This window comes from Xenopus laevis, chromosome 4S (genome assembly GCF_017654675.1).
Source record: "Xenopus laevis strain J_2021 chromosome 4S, Xenopus_laevis_v10.1, whole genome shotgun sequence".
NCBI lineage: Eukaryota > Metazoa > Chordata > Amphibia > Anura > Pipidae > Xenopus > Xenopus laevis.
This window is the reverse complement of record NC_054378.1, coordinates 130,180,465-130,195,548: the sequence shown is the minus strand read 5'-3', so window position 1 is coordinate 130,195,548 and position 15,084 is coordinate 130,180,465. Positions and strand designations below refer to the sequence as shown.

Below are 15,084 nucleotides of genomic sequence, written 5' to 3'. Positions count from 1 at the left end.
GAAGAGGCGCTTAAGGGGAGATATGATAACTATGTATAAATATATAAGGGGATCATATAATAATCTCTCTAATGTGTTATTTACCAGTAGGTCTTTCAACCTAATTTACTATGTTAATGTTTCTATATATCTGTAACCTTGTTATGAGCCAAGGGGGCCCAGTCTGAAGGTCAGTTAGGGGGAGATTTAGGGTGAGTGTTTATTTGTACCCTGGGTACCCCTGGAACTATAGCAGGGTGACTGTTACCCCAATGTTTCTATATATCTGTAACCTTGTTATGAGCTAAGGGGCCCAGTCTGAAGGCCAGTTAGGGAGAGATTTGGGGTGAGTGTTTATTTGTACCCTGGGTACCCCTGGAACTATAGCAGGGTGACTGTTACCCCAATGTTTCTATATATCTGTAACCTTGTTATGAGCTAAGGGGGCCCAGTCTGAAGGTCAGTTAGGAGGAGATTTGGGGTGAGTGCTTATTTGTACCCTGGGTACCCCTGGAACTATAGCAGGGTGACACCCCAATGTTTCTATATATCTGTAACCTTGTTATGAGCTAAGGGGGCCCAGTCTGAAGGTCAGTTAGGGGGAGATTTGGGGTGAGTGATTATTTGTACCCTGGGTACCCCTGGAACTATAGCAGGGTGACACCCCAATGTTTCTATATATCTGTAACCTTGTTATGAGCTAAGGGGGCCCAGTCTGAAGGCCAGTTGGGGGGGGTGGGAGTAGAACTTCTGACTCATATTAAAAAGTAAATGTCACGATACCCATGCCTTTAATAGTAAAATCTCAGAGGAAAGCAATGGACGATAGAAAATCCTATTTATTTGTACAATAGAAACGGAGCAGATGATAAATAACCTAAAAAACAAACACGGCCAATAGGGAGTGAATGGCGTCACCAGACAAACGCAGCGCGTTCCCGTAACATGCGGGTGCCAAACCTCTGCCATTCCCGTTGGTAGATCCACAGCTCCTGGGTGGTGTCGAGACAGGCTAACAGCGCCCCCCCTCTCCATGCGATCAGGCGAGGGTCCATGTCCTGCAGAGAAATAAGAATCTTAAGCAATGGAGCGTCAGCATATGGGAAAGTCACTCACATGTGATGCTACATTTTGGCAGGGAAGTATCTCCCCCGCCTCTATTTCAATTTCCTATTAGGGATGCACTGAATCCAGGATTCGGTTCAGGATTTGTCCAGTATTCGGCCTTTTTCAGCAGGATTCGGATTCAGCCGAATCCTTCTGCCCGGCCGAACCAAATCCGCATATGCAAATTAGGGGCGGGGAGGTAAATCACATGACTTTTTGTCAACAAACAAGGAAGTAAAAAATGTTTTCCCCTTCCCACCCCTAATTTGAATATGCAAATTAGGATTCGGGTTCGGTATTCGGCCGAATCTTTCTCGAAGGATTCAGGGGTTTGGCCGAATCCAAAATAGTGTATTAGGTGCCTCCCTATTTCCTACCAAACACATTCTAATAGCTCCATGTAATGGCTCCACTTCCACAGCTAAACCTTATGAGAGTCCAATCAGACTTTTTTATACAGGCTCTCCTCTTTTTTATATACAGGGTCTCCTCTTTTTTATATACAGGGTCTCCTCTTTTTTATATACAGTGTCTCCTCTTTTTTATATACAGGCTCTCCTCTTTTTTATATACAGGCTCTCCTCTTTTTTATATACAGGCTCTCCTCTTTTTTATATACAGGCTCTCCTCTTTTTTATATACAGGCTCTCCTCTTTTTATATACAGGCTCTCCTCTTTTTTATATACAGCTCTCCTCTTTTTTATATACAGGCTTCTCCTCTTTTTTATATACAGGCTCTCCTCTTTTTTATATCAGGCTCTCCTCTTTTTTATATACAGGCTCTCCTCTTTTTTATATACAGGCTCTCCTCTTTTTATATACAGGCTCTCCTCTTTTTTATATACAGGCTCTCCTCTTTTATATACAGGCTCTCCTCTTTTATATACAGGCTCTCCTCTTTTATATACAGGCCTCCTCTTTTTATATACAGGCTCTCCTCTTTTATATATACAGGCTCCCTCTTTTTATATATACAGGCTCTCCTCTTTTATATATACAGGCTCTCCTCTTTTTTATTACAGGCCTCTCCTCTTTTATATATACAGGCTCTCCTCTTTTATATACAGGTCTCCTTTTTTTATATACAGGCTCTCCTCTTTTTATATACAGGCTCTCCTCTTTTATATACAGGCTCTCCTCTTTATATACAGGCTCTCCTCTTTTATATACAGGCTCTCCTCTTTTTATATACAGGCTCTCCTCTTTTATATACAGGCTCTCCTCTTTTATATACAGGCTCTCCTCTTTTATATACAGGGTCTCCTTTTTTTTTCATATACAGGCTCTCCTCTTTTTTATATACAGGCTCTCCTCTTTTATATACAGGCTCTCCTCTTTTATATACAGGCTCTCCTCTTTTTATATACAGGCTCTCCTCTTTTTATATACAGGCTCTCCTCTTTTTATATACAGGCTCTCCTCTTTTATATACAGGCTCTCCTCTTTTATATACAGGGTCTCCTTTTTATATACAGGCTCTCCTCTTTATATATACAGGCTCTCCCTCTTTTATATACAGGGCTCTCCTCTTTTATATACAGGCTCTCCTCTTTTATATACAGGCTCTCCTCTTTTATATATACAGGCTCTCCTCTTTTATATACAGGGTCTCCTTTTTTTATATACAGGCTCTCCTCTTTTATATACAGGCTCTCCTCTTTTATATACAGGCTCTCCTCTTTATATACAGGCTCTCCTCTTTTATATACAGGCTCTCCTCTTTATATACAGGCTCTCCTCTTTTTATATACAGGCTCTCCTCTTTTATATACAGGCTCTCCTCTTTTATATACAGGCTCTCCTCTTTTATATACAGGCTCTCCTCTTTTATATACAGGCTCTCCTCTTTTATATACAGGCTCTCCTCTTCTCCACATAACTGGGGCAGCATGGCAGCTCCTTGGCTGGGAATGTTGCTTTACATTGTAGGGAGTTGTTGCTTTACACAAATTAAGCAAATAATTATTCTGTGCACAAATTACACTGGAAACAAAGCAGGGTTTGTTACTTACTAATTAACTCTCTATTTTCCAGCTGTGCAAAATGGATTTACAAGGATACAGAGGAGAATTTAGATTTGGTTCTTTTTACACAAACCCATGTGCACAAAGACCCACAGACACACTCCATGGTTATTACCTTAGGCCTAGTGATCACCTCTACATTTTCAACTACTCTCCGAAACGAGGGGGGCATTTTGTTGAGAATGCGATGCTGCAGAAACTGCTGGGCTCTACGGAACATTAACCCCCCTCCCACCACCAGGACGGAGCTGTACATCTTCTTCTTGGTGTCGTCGGAGGCTGCAAAGGAACAGGGAAAGGTTACAGCTCTGCCAAAATGCTGCACTGTGGGTTCTCACTATGTATCTGTGTCAGGTTTGCCATACCACAGACACACTAAACCGTTGCTTTGTCAGGATTCAGGGTGATCACATACTTTAGTATTGGAATGACCACAATGTATGCATGGCGGGAGTTACGCATTACTAGATCTGAGGCACAACATATTACATGGGCAAAGCAAAGAACTTCAAATGGAAAGGCTGAGAGACTTAATACTGAAATAAGAAACTTTTTAAATACAATCAATTAAATATTCTGCATCATTTCTGAAATAATCAAGTTTATGCTCCTTTCCTAGCAGATGTATTAGAGCTCACTCAAATAACTGATTCCAGTACAAACAAAATCTAACAAAATAACTGCCTTTTGCACAAATCCTGCATGTAGAGAGACATGATGTCTGGTGAGTTTAATAGAGTGACCTCTAATACATCTTCTAGGCAAAAGGAGCCCCCCTATAAGATATATTGGATGTAACTGTCAGTGAATATCTGACACCCAACTGCTGCATGAAGAGAGAATGAAGAGAAACAGATGCTGAGAGAGGAATAGTGAAGATAAACTTGATTATTTCAGAAACAATGAAGAATATTCAATTGATTGTATTTAGAAAGTTTCTGATTTCAGTATGATGGACCTTATATTACATCATCATTTTCATGTCAGTTCCCCTTTAAGTGAAATACAGACATAAGGGCAGAATAGCCAAAGACGGGAAGAGATTTGGGGGTGCTTACCACAGCAGTCTATACTGTGAAGAATGGCTTTGTCCAGACCCAGTGCTTTCCCATCAAACTGAGAAGCTGCAGTTTTCCTGCTAAACATGGCTGCCAGTGGCTCTTCCGAGTCATTCCCAGAGATCATGCATTCATTCTGAGACGACCCAAGCTCTGACTCTTGCATATGAGACCTCTCGGAGATATCCTGACCCCGACTCTCATCATACAGACTGGTCTTGGGCAAGGCCTTCCGGTCAGCTGCTGCTTTAGCTGCCTATACATGAGATAAAGCAGCAACGCATTTATATACAGGTCACCCCAGATCTAGGCAGATAAAGCAGCAATGCATTTATATACAGGTCCCACAGATCGGAGCAGATTGTGCCCTATTCACAAAGGGGACGACTTGTAGATGCAGTTAGGAGAACTCCATGGAATATTCTAGCAAGGAGCCCATTATAGATGTGAGTGGGCTCTGGTTACACAGGTAGAGGCAGTACCTGTTCCTGTTTGCTCTGCGTTGCCAGCAGGTAATGTTCATCATGTGGATCTTCGGGGTCGCTGTGCGATCGGTGCTGCGTGAAAATCATTTTCTGCTCCACTATCCCAAATGTGGCCGGATAGAAGAGCGCAATTGGTGCCTGTGCAGGACAACAAAGAGACGACAGTTTAGCTGCCACCACCAGAATCGCCCCCATTATGGCTGCAACCTCTGTTCCACTTGCCATTCAGCCCCTTTAAAGTAAACCTAAAAATAAGTGAATGTAAAGCTGATGAGGGGGTTATTCTAAGCACTTTTGCAAATTACATTCATTATTGATTTATTTTTACTTTCAAGATATTAAGGGATACATGTACTGTTAATATGAATGAATTGTGTTACAACAGCGCCACCTGCTGGTCAGTTTCCCACCAGTCTGACCAGCAAGTAGTCAAGGAAGTTGTCAGGAGAAAGAAAGAGGCTGATGTTCTTCTGCTTAGGAATAAAATTAGAAACCTTTCTCACATCTTTCCTAAGCAGAAGAACATCAGCCTCTTTCTTTCTCCTGACAACTTCCTTGACTACTTGCTGGTCAGACTGGTGGGAAACTGACCAGCAGGTGGCGCTGTTGTAACAAAATTCATTCATATTAACTGTACATGTATCCCGTAATATCTTTGAATTAAAACAAAATAAATAATGAATGTACATTGCAAAAGTGCGTAGAATAGCCCCCTCATCAATTTTTCATTCCCTCATTTTTAAGGTTTTCTTATCCTTTAACTTACCTGCAGCTTCTCATCTCCAAGTCTCAGTTGGTAGAGCAAAGCAGGAGACCCCGGGTGTCGAACCTGAAATTCATGGTCCTGAAGTCCCGAAATATCCTGTGTTAATAAAATCAACATGTTAAGCAAAATGTTGGCTCTGAGCGTCAAAGCAGTTGGGCCCCAACTCCAACTGGTTTCCACGCACAGGGGGCCACAGTGGTTCCAACACTAAACCCAACAATGACAATTACAATTCTAGTTAAACCCACCTGATCTAGATGCGCAAAGCTCTCCTTCAGCTGCTGCAGGACGAGACAGTCCAGGTTATTAGACAGCTGGCACTCTCGATAGGGAAAGCCAGCTCTCTGCATCAGCCAGAAGAGACATCTTGTGATGTCACTGCCACCGTATGCCAAACACAGCCTGGGGGAGAAACAGCCCATATGTCACTGCTTTATCTCACTGCTGCAAATGGGGTCAGTGGGAGTAATACTGATACGACATATATTGCATAATAGCAGAGGTAGGAAAATAAAAGGATGTGTTTATTAGGTTCTATATCACTTCTGTGCATTCTGCCTGCCCAAATGTTACTTCCCTGGTGCCAAATAGTGAGCAAATAAGAAATTTGGTCAAATCTGCAAATGGACATTATTTATAAAAAATAGGGATGCACCGAATCCAGGATTCGGCCTTTTTGAGCAGTATTCGGTCGAATCCTTCTGCCTGGCCGAACCGAATCCTAATTTACATATGCAAATTAGGGACGGGGAGGGAAATCGCATGACTTTTTGTCACAAAACAAGGAAGTAACATTTTCCCCCCCTTCACACCTCTAATTTGCATATGCAAATTAGGATTCGTATTCGGTCGAATCTTTCATGAAGGATTCGGGGGTCCGGCCGAATCCAAAATAGTGGATTTGGTGCATCCCTAATGAAAAATGCCCTAAATTGGTCTCAGAGGTACAGGAACAGTTAAAGCAAGTTACCATAAAACCCTTCATATTGGTTGCGCTATACTATTGGTTTATACTAATACAGCAGCGCCATCTAGTGGTCAGATAAGTAACAGAGGGATTGGGAAAAGGAAGGATTCGGTCATTTTTATTTCTAAATGACACTGTTTACACTGCAAATAATTCACTGTACAATATAAAATGTCATTCCTGAAGCAGCAAGTGTATTTAGTTGTAATATTGGTGTGTAGGTGCATCTCAGCTCATTTTGCCTGGTCATGTGATTTCAGAAAGAGCCAGCACTTTAGGATGGAACTGCTTTCTGGCAGGCTGTTGTTTCTTCTACTCAATGTAACTGAATGTGTCTCAGTGGGACCTGGATTTTACTATTGAGTGCTGTTCTTAGATCTACCAGGCAGCTGTTATCTTGTGTTAGGGAGCTGCTATCTGGTTACCTTCTCATTGTACTTTTGTTAGGCTGCTGGGGGGAAGGGGGTGATATCACTCCAACTTGCAGTACAGCAGTAAAGAGAGTGACTACAGTTTTATTAGAGCACAAGTCACATGAGTGGGGGCAGCTGGGAAACTGACAATATGTCTAGCCCCATGTCTGATTTGAAAATTGAATATAAAAAAACCTGTTTGCTCTTTTGAGAAATGGATGTCAGTGCAGAATTCGGCTGGAGCAGCACTATTAACTGATGTGTTTTTTTAAAAAAAAATGTTTTCCCGTGACAGTATCCCTTTTGGAGGACAGAACAGCAGCGTTAAAATATGTCATTGCATTAAAATAATTAATTACAAGAAACAACCAGACAGAGAGAAACAAGGGGATCCATTAATCTATTATTTATCTCCATATATCAGTATCGTGTCCCAACACACTGACCTGGTGTTCCTATGGGAGATCCCGTCCTCCACGCAACACACGCTCGTCTTCTGATCCCCAATATCCACGACACAAGCGCTGCTCAAACCACTGCCGTACGCCGCGCAAACGGACTCCTGATGAACAATGACACCTGCGACCCAGAGCATCAGCACAAACATCAGGCTTTTCTATGTAACAAATTGGAAACTGCTTTTGTGCAACAGGAGTTTTAATCTGATCTACAGCAAATGCTTGATCCCATATACTGCAAGCAGCTAATGTAGACTATAAGCCCAATGGAACACATGGCTGTTTAATGATGTGGTTACAACAGTCCCTGTTATACAACATGCAGCATTTTAAACTGACCCACAGCCACGTTTCATATTTTAAAGGAGAACTAAACTCCAAAAATGAATGTGGCTAAAAATGTCCTATTTTATATAGTGAACTTATTGCACGAGGCTAAAGTTTGAGCTTGTCAATAGCAGCAATGATCCAGGACTTCAAACTTGTCACAGGGGGTCACCATCTTGGAAAGTGTCTGTGACACTCACATGCTCAGTGGGCTCTGATTGGCTGTTGAGAAGCTAAGCTTAGGGCTCGTCACTAATTATCCAGCAGAAAATGAGCTTCCCTGGCTGTAATATAAGCTGATGCTACAGGTTTGCTGATTATTAAATTCTGATGCTAATTGCACTGGTTTCTGTGCTGCCATGTAGTAATTATGTGTATTAATTGCTAATCAGCCTTATATTGTGACATTTCTATTCTATGTGTACTGTATATTGTGAGTGGCTCCCTAAGCTCAGTAAGTGACAGCAGCACAGAGCATGTGAATCAGTGAATCAGCAGAAAAGAAGATGGGGAGCTACTGGGGCATCTTTGGAGACACAGATCTTTACTGCTAAAGGGCTGTGGTTGCCTTGGGCTGGTACAGAAGCACAAAACATCATGTACAACATTTCTACCTACTTCTTTAGCTAGGCTTTAGGTCTCCTTTAAGGACTCAAAACACAATAGTGAAAGCAATGGTAGTATCTGTGTGTTTATATTCTTGGCACCACTAGTTCTAACTACTGAAACAGTGTAGCAGAAGCCAGTTGAATGATACAGCTGGAAGAGGAGTTACTTCTGCCGAGGGGTCGGCAGGTCAGCAGCAAATTTGGCGCGCCTCGTTTTTATGCACTGGGCTCGGCCGCCCAGTGCAGGAGTGTCCGTGGCCCGTTTTTGGGCCGCGGCCCAGCGGTTGGGGACCCCTGCCATAGGACACAAAACGGGGTTGTCTTTTAAATGTCACAACACCTCCTGTTAACACAGCAATTTCTTCTCCATAAATAGTAATTTCATAGCAGCCAAAGCTGAAAAAGTATATGCATCTACAGTATAAAGAATACCGACCTATGTATTTGCCTGATAAATGCATAAAAAAAGGTTGCAGAGAAACTGAACCTGGTCCAATATTCTTTGTTTTGATGCACCTACCTGAAAAGCCCATCTTCATCAGTAACATATTAACCATCTCCTTCACATGCTGTCGGTTATAGATGTCTGGGATCAGCAATATGCACCTGTAATACTGAAACATAGCCAATGTCTCTTACCCTGATTGCATGGCCAATTCAAGGACACAGACACTCACCAGGGAAGTCACAGAGATAAAGGGCAGACATATCTAAATTAACTGAATTATTTGCTTGGTTTGCAACAGATTAAAAAGTCAGAATAGAAAGGTAAATTATTCAAAAACCCAATAAAATCCCTTTGTTTGTCCTGAGAGTGTATAACATACTAAAAGTAGGTGCATTTCCCCTTTAATAGTGCTTTGTAGACAGTCAATGAGAATGTATGTGATCTCACCTACCTTCAGATCTTTCAGTTGGATTTCCAGCATTTTCTGTAGGACATGTGACCAAATGGTTTCCAGATCAGTCAGTACAGCAGTGAGAGACCCTCCAGGTCCGGAGTGAATATTTAACTGGCCCCGCTGAATGGGAGAGTGAAGATTGTAGCAGTCTGCTGGATTCACGTACAATGCCTGATGGAACAGAGACCCCACAAGTTAATGCAAAGTGTCCTACAGGATTGTATAAAGGTTATTATGAAACTAGAGAAAAGTAGAGGAAAGTACAGAAAGATCGATGAAGCAAATAAAGGGCATGGAGATATTAGTTATAAGGAATGGATGATTAAGCTGGGGTTGTTGGGCAGGAGAAGTGCCACTAAGAGGGATATTATGATTTAAAATACAGAACTTAAGCTTTTTTAATATCCGTTGGGCTGTGTAAGAACGAGATCTGGGCACCCACCCACCCTGTCCCATGTATGTGGCCAACTATAGGATTAGTCAAAGAACCGTTTATTTTCCGACCTGGTCAAATCAACAGCACTTCCCATAGGTCCAGCTTTAAAGGGGTTGTTCACCTTTACATTGTTAGTATGATGTAGAGAGGGATATTCCGAGACAATTTGCAATTGGTTTTCATTTTTTATTATTTGTGGTTTTTGACTTATTTAGCTTTTTATTCAGCAGCTCTTCAGTTTGCAATTTCAGCAGTCTGGTTGCTAGGATCCAAATTCCCCTAGCAACCATGCACTGATTTGAAAAAGAGACTGGAATATGAATAGGAGAGGCCTGAATAGAAAGATGAGGAATAAAAAGTAGCAATAACGATACATTTGTAGCCTTACAGAGCATTTGTTTGTTTTTAGATGGAGGGTCAGTGACCCCAATTTGAAAGCTGGAAAGAGTTAGAAATAGAAGGCAAATAATTCAAAAACTATTGAAGACAAATAATGACAACAAATTAAAAAGTTGCTTAGAATTGACAATTCTATAACATAGGAAAAGGGAAACTATACCCCCAAAATGAAGACTTGAGCTTAATTTATATTAAATTAAGTGGCATATTAAAGAATCTTACCAAACTGGAATATATATTTAAGTCAATTTTGCCCTTTTACATCTCTTGCCTTGAGCCCCCATTTAGTGATAGTCTGTGTGCTGCCTCATAGATCACCTGACCAAAAATACTGCAACTCTAACTGTAACAGTAAGAGATCACCTGACCAGAAATACTGCAGCTCTAACTGTAACAGGTAGAGATCATCTGACCAGAAATACTGCAGCTCTAACTGTAACAGTAAGAGATCACCTGACCAGAAATACTGCAGCTCTAACTGTAACAGGAAGAGATCACCTGGCCAGAAATACCGCAGCTCTAACTGTAACAGGAAGAGGTCACCTGACCAGAAATACTGCAGCTCTAACTGTAACAGGAAGAGATCACCTGACCAGAAATACTGCAGCTCTAACTGTAACAGGAAGAAATGTGGAAGCAAAAGACTGAACTCTTAATTGGCTCATGTGACCTAACAAGTATAGTTTGTGTGCACAGTGAATTGTACGATCCCAGGGGGCGGCCCTTATTTTTTAGAATGGCAGTTTTATTATTTATGATTACCTAATGGCAAATACTGCTAGAATAGTATATTATTATGAAAATGGTTTATTTACATGAAGCAGGGTTTTACACAGGAGCTGTTTTATGCAATATATTTTTTATAGAGACCTACATTGCGTGAGGGGTATAGTTTTTCTTCAACTTTAAGGTGAAACACCACTTTCAACTGCGCTACTGTATCTGCAGGGCCCATAGGCTCAGTGAAGTGACATTTGTAGCGGAGTGGTGGTTTTAAGGGACATCCAACCCAGAAACCTACCTCTTCGCCTACAAGATATTCTGGTTGATGTGACGTGTCAGTCCATTTAGCACCGGAATCATGATCCAAAATTGCTGGTCGGATTTGCTTATTGTAAGCTCGAGCCTAAAAGAGGAAATTTAATTTATTGTGGGAAATTGCTTCCAAGATGCACAGAAACTACTACTGAATGGTACACAGACAGGAGCGGCAGTGCAGAGAAGAGACAGACACACTGACAGTTACACAGAACTATAAACCCAGTGAGAATGAGGAATGAATGGATATTGGGAAGTTGTATCAGGAGTCAGAGGCAGCAGTGCAGAGAAAGGGACAGACACAATGACAGTTACACAGAACTATAAACCCAGTGAGAATGAGGAATGAATGGATATTGGGAAGTTGTATCAGGAGTCAGAAGCAGCAGTGCAGAGAAGAGAAAGGGACAGACACAATGACAGTTACACAGAACTATAAACCCAGTGAGAATGAGGAATGAATGGATATTGGGGAGTTGTATCAGGAGTCAGAGGCAGCAGTGCAGAGAAAGGGACAGACACAATGACAGTTACACAGAACTATAAACCCAGTGAGAATGAGGAATGAATGGATATTGGGAAGTTGTATCAGGAGTCAGAGGCAGCAGTGCAGAGAAGAGAAAGGGACAGACACAATGACAGTTACACAGAACTATAAACCCAGTGAGAATGAGGAATGAATGGATATTGGGAAGTTGTATCAGGAGTCAGAGGCAGCAGTGCAGAGAAAGGGAAAGACACAATGACAGTTACACAGAACTATAAACCCAGTGAGAATGAGGAATGAATGGATATTGGGAAGTTGTATCAGGAGTCAGAGGCAGCAGTGCAGAGAAAGGGACAGACACAATGACAGTTACACAGAACTATAAACCCAGTGAGAATGAGGAATGAATGGATATTGGGAAGTTGTATCAGGAGTCAGAGGCAGCAGTGCAGAGAAGAGAAAGGGACAGACACAATGACAGTTACACAGAACTATAAACCCAGTGAGAATGAGGAATGAATGGATATTGGGAAGTTGTATCAGGAGTCAGAGGCAGCAGTGCAGAGAAAGGGACAGACACAATGACAGTTACACAGAACTATAAACCCAGTGAGAATGAGGAATGAATGGATATTGGGAAGTTGTATCAGGAGTCAGAAGCAGCAGTGCAGAGAAGAGAAAGGGACAGACACAATGACAGTTACACAGAACTATAAACCCAGTGAGAATGAGGAATGAATGGATATTGGGAAGTTGTATCAGGAGTCAGAAGCAGCAGTGCAGAGAAGAGAAAGGGACAGACACAATGACAGTTACACAGAACTATAAACCCAGTGAGAATGAGGAATGAATGGATATTGGGAAGATTACATTTTCTTTCATTAGACAATACATTTGGGTTTACATGCCTATTAATCTAAATCAGATTTTCTGCGATCCATTGATATTGCTGGGAACGTATACAAAGAGCTGACTGGGACATAAGGAGGAGCTAAGGATAAATGGTAGGGACTTCTTTGTTCTTGAATGCAACCAGAATGTGACCAGAAATATCTCCAAGTGACAGTCAATATTGGCTTCTCTTATTTACAGGGTATCACTTACCTGCTCCGGCATCACTGGGATCCGCCTGGTTCCATTGGACATTTTCTTGGACCAAATTGCCTGATCCACCATTTTTAACCCGTTTTGTCTTTGTTCATTGCTTTCTGGTTTCTACAAAACATAATACACTTTATGATGCTAAAACTGCAAGAAAGGAGATTTTACCATCAGCATAGGAAGGGGTTCTTTACTGTAAGGACAGTCAGGTTATGGGATTCCCTACCAAGAGAGGGGGAATGAGTGATTCATTGGTGGGGAGGAAAGGAGATTTTACCATCAGCATAGGAAGGGGTTCTTTACTGTAAGGACAGTCAGGTTATGGGATTCCCTACCAAGAGAGGGGGAATGAGTGATTCATTGGTGGGGAGGAAAGGAGATCTCACTATCAGCATAGGAAGGGGTTCTTTACTGTAAGGACAGTCAGGTTATGGGATTCCCTACCAAGAGAGGGGGAATGAGCGATTCATTGGTGGGGAGGAAAGGAGATCTCACCATCAACATAGGATGGTGGAAGAATCTGTTGAATATACATATTGAAATTTGCAGTTAAACTGGTTGCTCTGGGAACTGCACTGGAGCAAATTAGCAGCTACACCAGTAAAGCAGCTCCAGGAGTCACTTTGGGACAGCGAGTGCAGCACCAGCCACATTGCTATGAACCAATCAGCCGCTTACACTCAGTCCGTCTCTCAGGAGCCACTTGTCTCTGTACGTGGGCTGGCCGGCTTGCTTGTGCCTCCGGGCTATGAGGTGGGGGATGCCGGCGGGTTGGGTGTCGGTGGCTCTGCCGATGCGCAGGGAGTTGGATCCCGGATGGATTACCACAATGAAATCACTTTGTATCGGCTGCAGAACAGATGGAACAGTCGTCAGTATTAGACTAAATGGCAGGAGGGAGGGATGTGGCCCTCAAGCTGCAGTTAAATAGATGTTTAAAGACTGGAGGGCCACAGGATTCCTACTTAAATGTAACAACATTTTACCCCCTGGCACCCCTTTATTCCTACCCATTTAATAGTTCCCCACATCCCCTCTCTCTGGTCACAGTCTTACCCCCCTTTATTAGACTCCACCCCCCCCCCCACTTACATCCTGGGGGGGCTCAGGTACCGCCGCCGGCACAATCGGCCTCTTCACCCCCCGCTGCTCCTTCTCCTTCTCTTTCCCATTCTCTGCTTCTGACTTCTCAGCCTGAGTCATGGCAACAGTCTGTGCCCACCCCCCGGGCATAAACACGGGCAGCTCAGGGCTACACCCCCACCGACTGGGGGGCACAGGGGTAACCTGGGGGATTAGAAGGTACAGAATAAATGGGCTGCAGAGAGGGCAACAAGCCGGGCACAGTCAGGGGCAATAAGATACAAGAACGGGCAATAAGGGCAGAGGAGGACTGTCCTCTGGGTACACATGGGGCATTAGAGAACTACTTCCTGGGATGGAGGAAAATAAGGAGCCGACCCCTGGGATGGAGGAAAATAAGGAGCCGACCCCTGGAATGGGGGAAAATAAGGAGCCGACCCCTGGGATTGGGGAAAATAAGGAGCCGACCCCTGGGATGGAGGAAAATAAGGAGCCGACCCCTGGAATGGGGGAAAATAAGGAGCCGACCCCTGGGATTGGGGAAAATAAGGAGCCGACCCCTGGGATGGGGGAAAATAAGGAGCCGACCCCTGGGATGGGGGAAAATAAGGAGCCGACCCCTGAGATGGGGGAAAATAAGGAGCCGACCCCTGGGATGGGGGGAAATAAGGAGCCGACCCCTGGGATGGGGGAAAATAAGAAGCCGACCCCTGGGATGGGGGAAAATAAGGAGCCGACCCCTGGGATGGGGGAAAATAAGGAGCCGACCCCTGGGATGGGGGAAAATAAGGAGCCGACCCCTGAGATGGGGGAAAATAAGGAGCCGACCCCTGGAATGGGGGAAAATAAGAAGCCGACCCCTGGGATGGGGGAAAATAAGGAGCCGACCCCTGGGATGGGGGAAAATAAGGAGCCGACCCCTGAGATGGGGGAAAATAAGGAGCCGACCCCTGGGATGGGGGGAAATAAGGAGCCGACCCCTTGGATGGGGGAAAATAAGGAGCCGACCCCTGGGATGGGGGGAAATAAGGAGCCGACCCCTTGCATGGGGGAAAATAAGGAGCCGACCCCTGGGATGAGGGAAAAGAAGGAGCCGACCCCTGGGATGAGGGAAAAGAAGGAGCCGACCCCTGGGATGAGGGAAAAGAAGGAGATAATTAGACACAAGTCCCACGGATACAATTACAGACTGAGGCAGAAATGAATGAGAAGAATCTCTTGAGAAAGAGGAATAATAAAGTCCAGAGCTTCAGACTGAGCAGTAAATAAAGACTGGGGCAGTTACTTACGTCTCACCCGGGGACAGAGACAGGACCTCACATTCGGCGGCGACACTTTCCCACACAGCCCTCACATTTCCGCCACTACACAGTTCCCTCACAGTCACGTGGAGCAGTAACCATAACAGCACTGTCCCGCCCCCCGGCAGTACCACTTCCTACCAA

General features: G+C 43.5%; 1 protein-coding gene across 1 annotated transcript; it reads right to left on the bottom strand.

Moving 5' to 3' along the window:
- Window positions 1-800: 800 nt before the first annotated feature.
- On the bottom strand, window positions 801-14,994 carry actr8.S (ARP8 actin related protein 8 homolog S homeolog). The gene is given in 14 exon segments (NM_001087256.1): window positions 801-1,037; window positions 3,227-3,390; window positions 4,170-4,425; window positions 4,652-4,792; window positions 5,421-5,516; window positions 5,669-5,822; window positions 7,247-7,379; window positions 8,714-8,807; window positions 9,093-9,266; window positions 10,952-11,056; window positions 12,560-12,670; window positions 13,235-13,405; window positions 13,649-13,843; window positions 14,929-14,994. Coding segments are annotated over 13 exon segments (1,854 nt in total). The 5' UTR covers window positions 13,760-13,843; window positions 14,929-14,994; the 3' UTR covers window positions 801-893.
- Window positions 14,995-15,084: the final 90 nt, after the last annotated feature.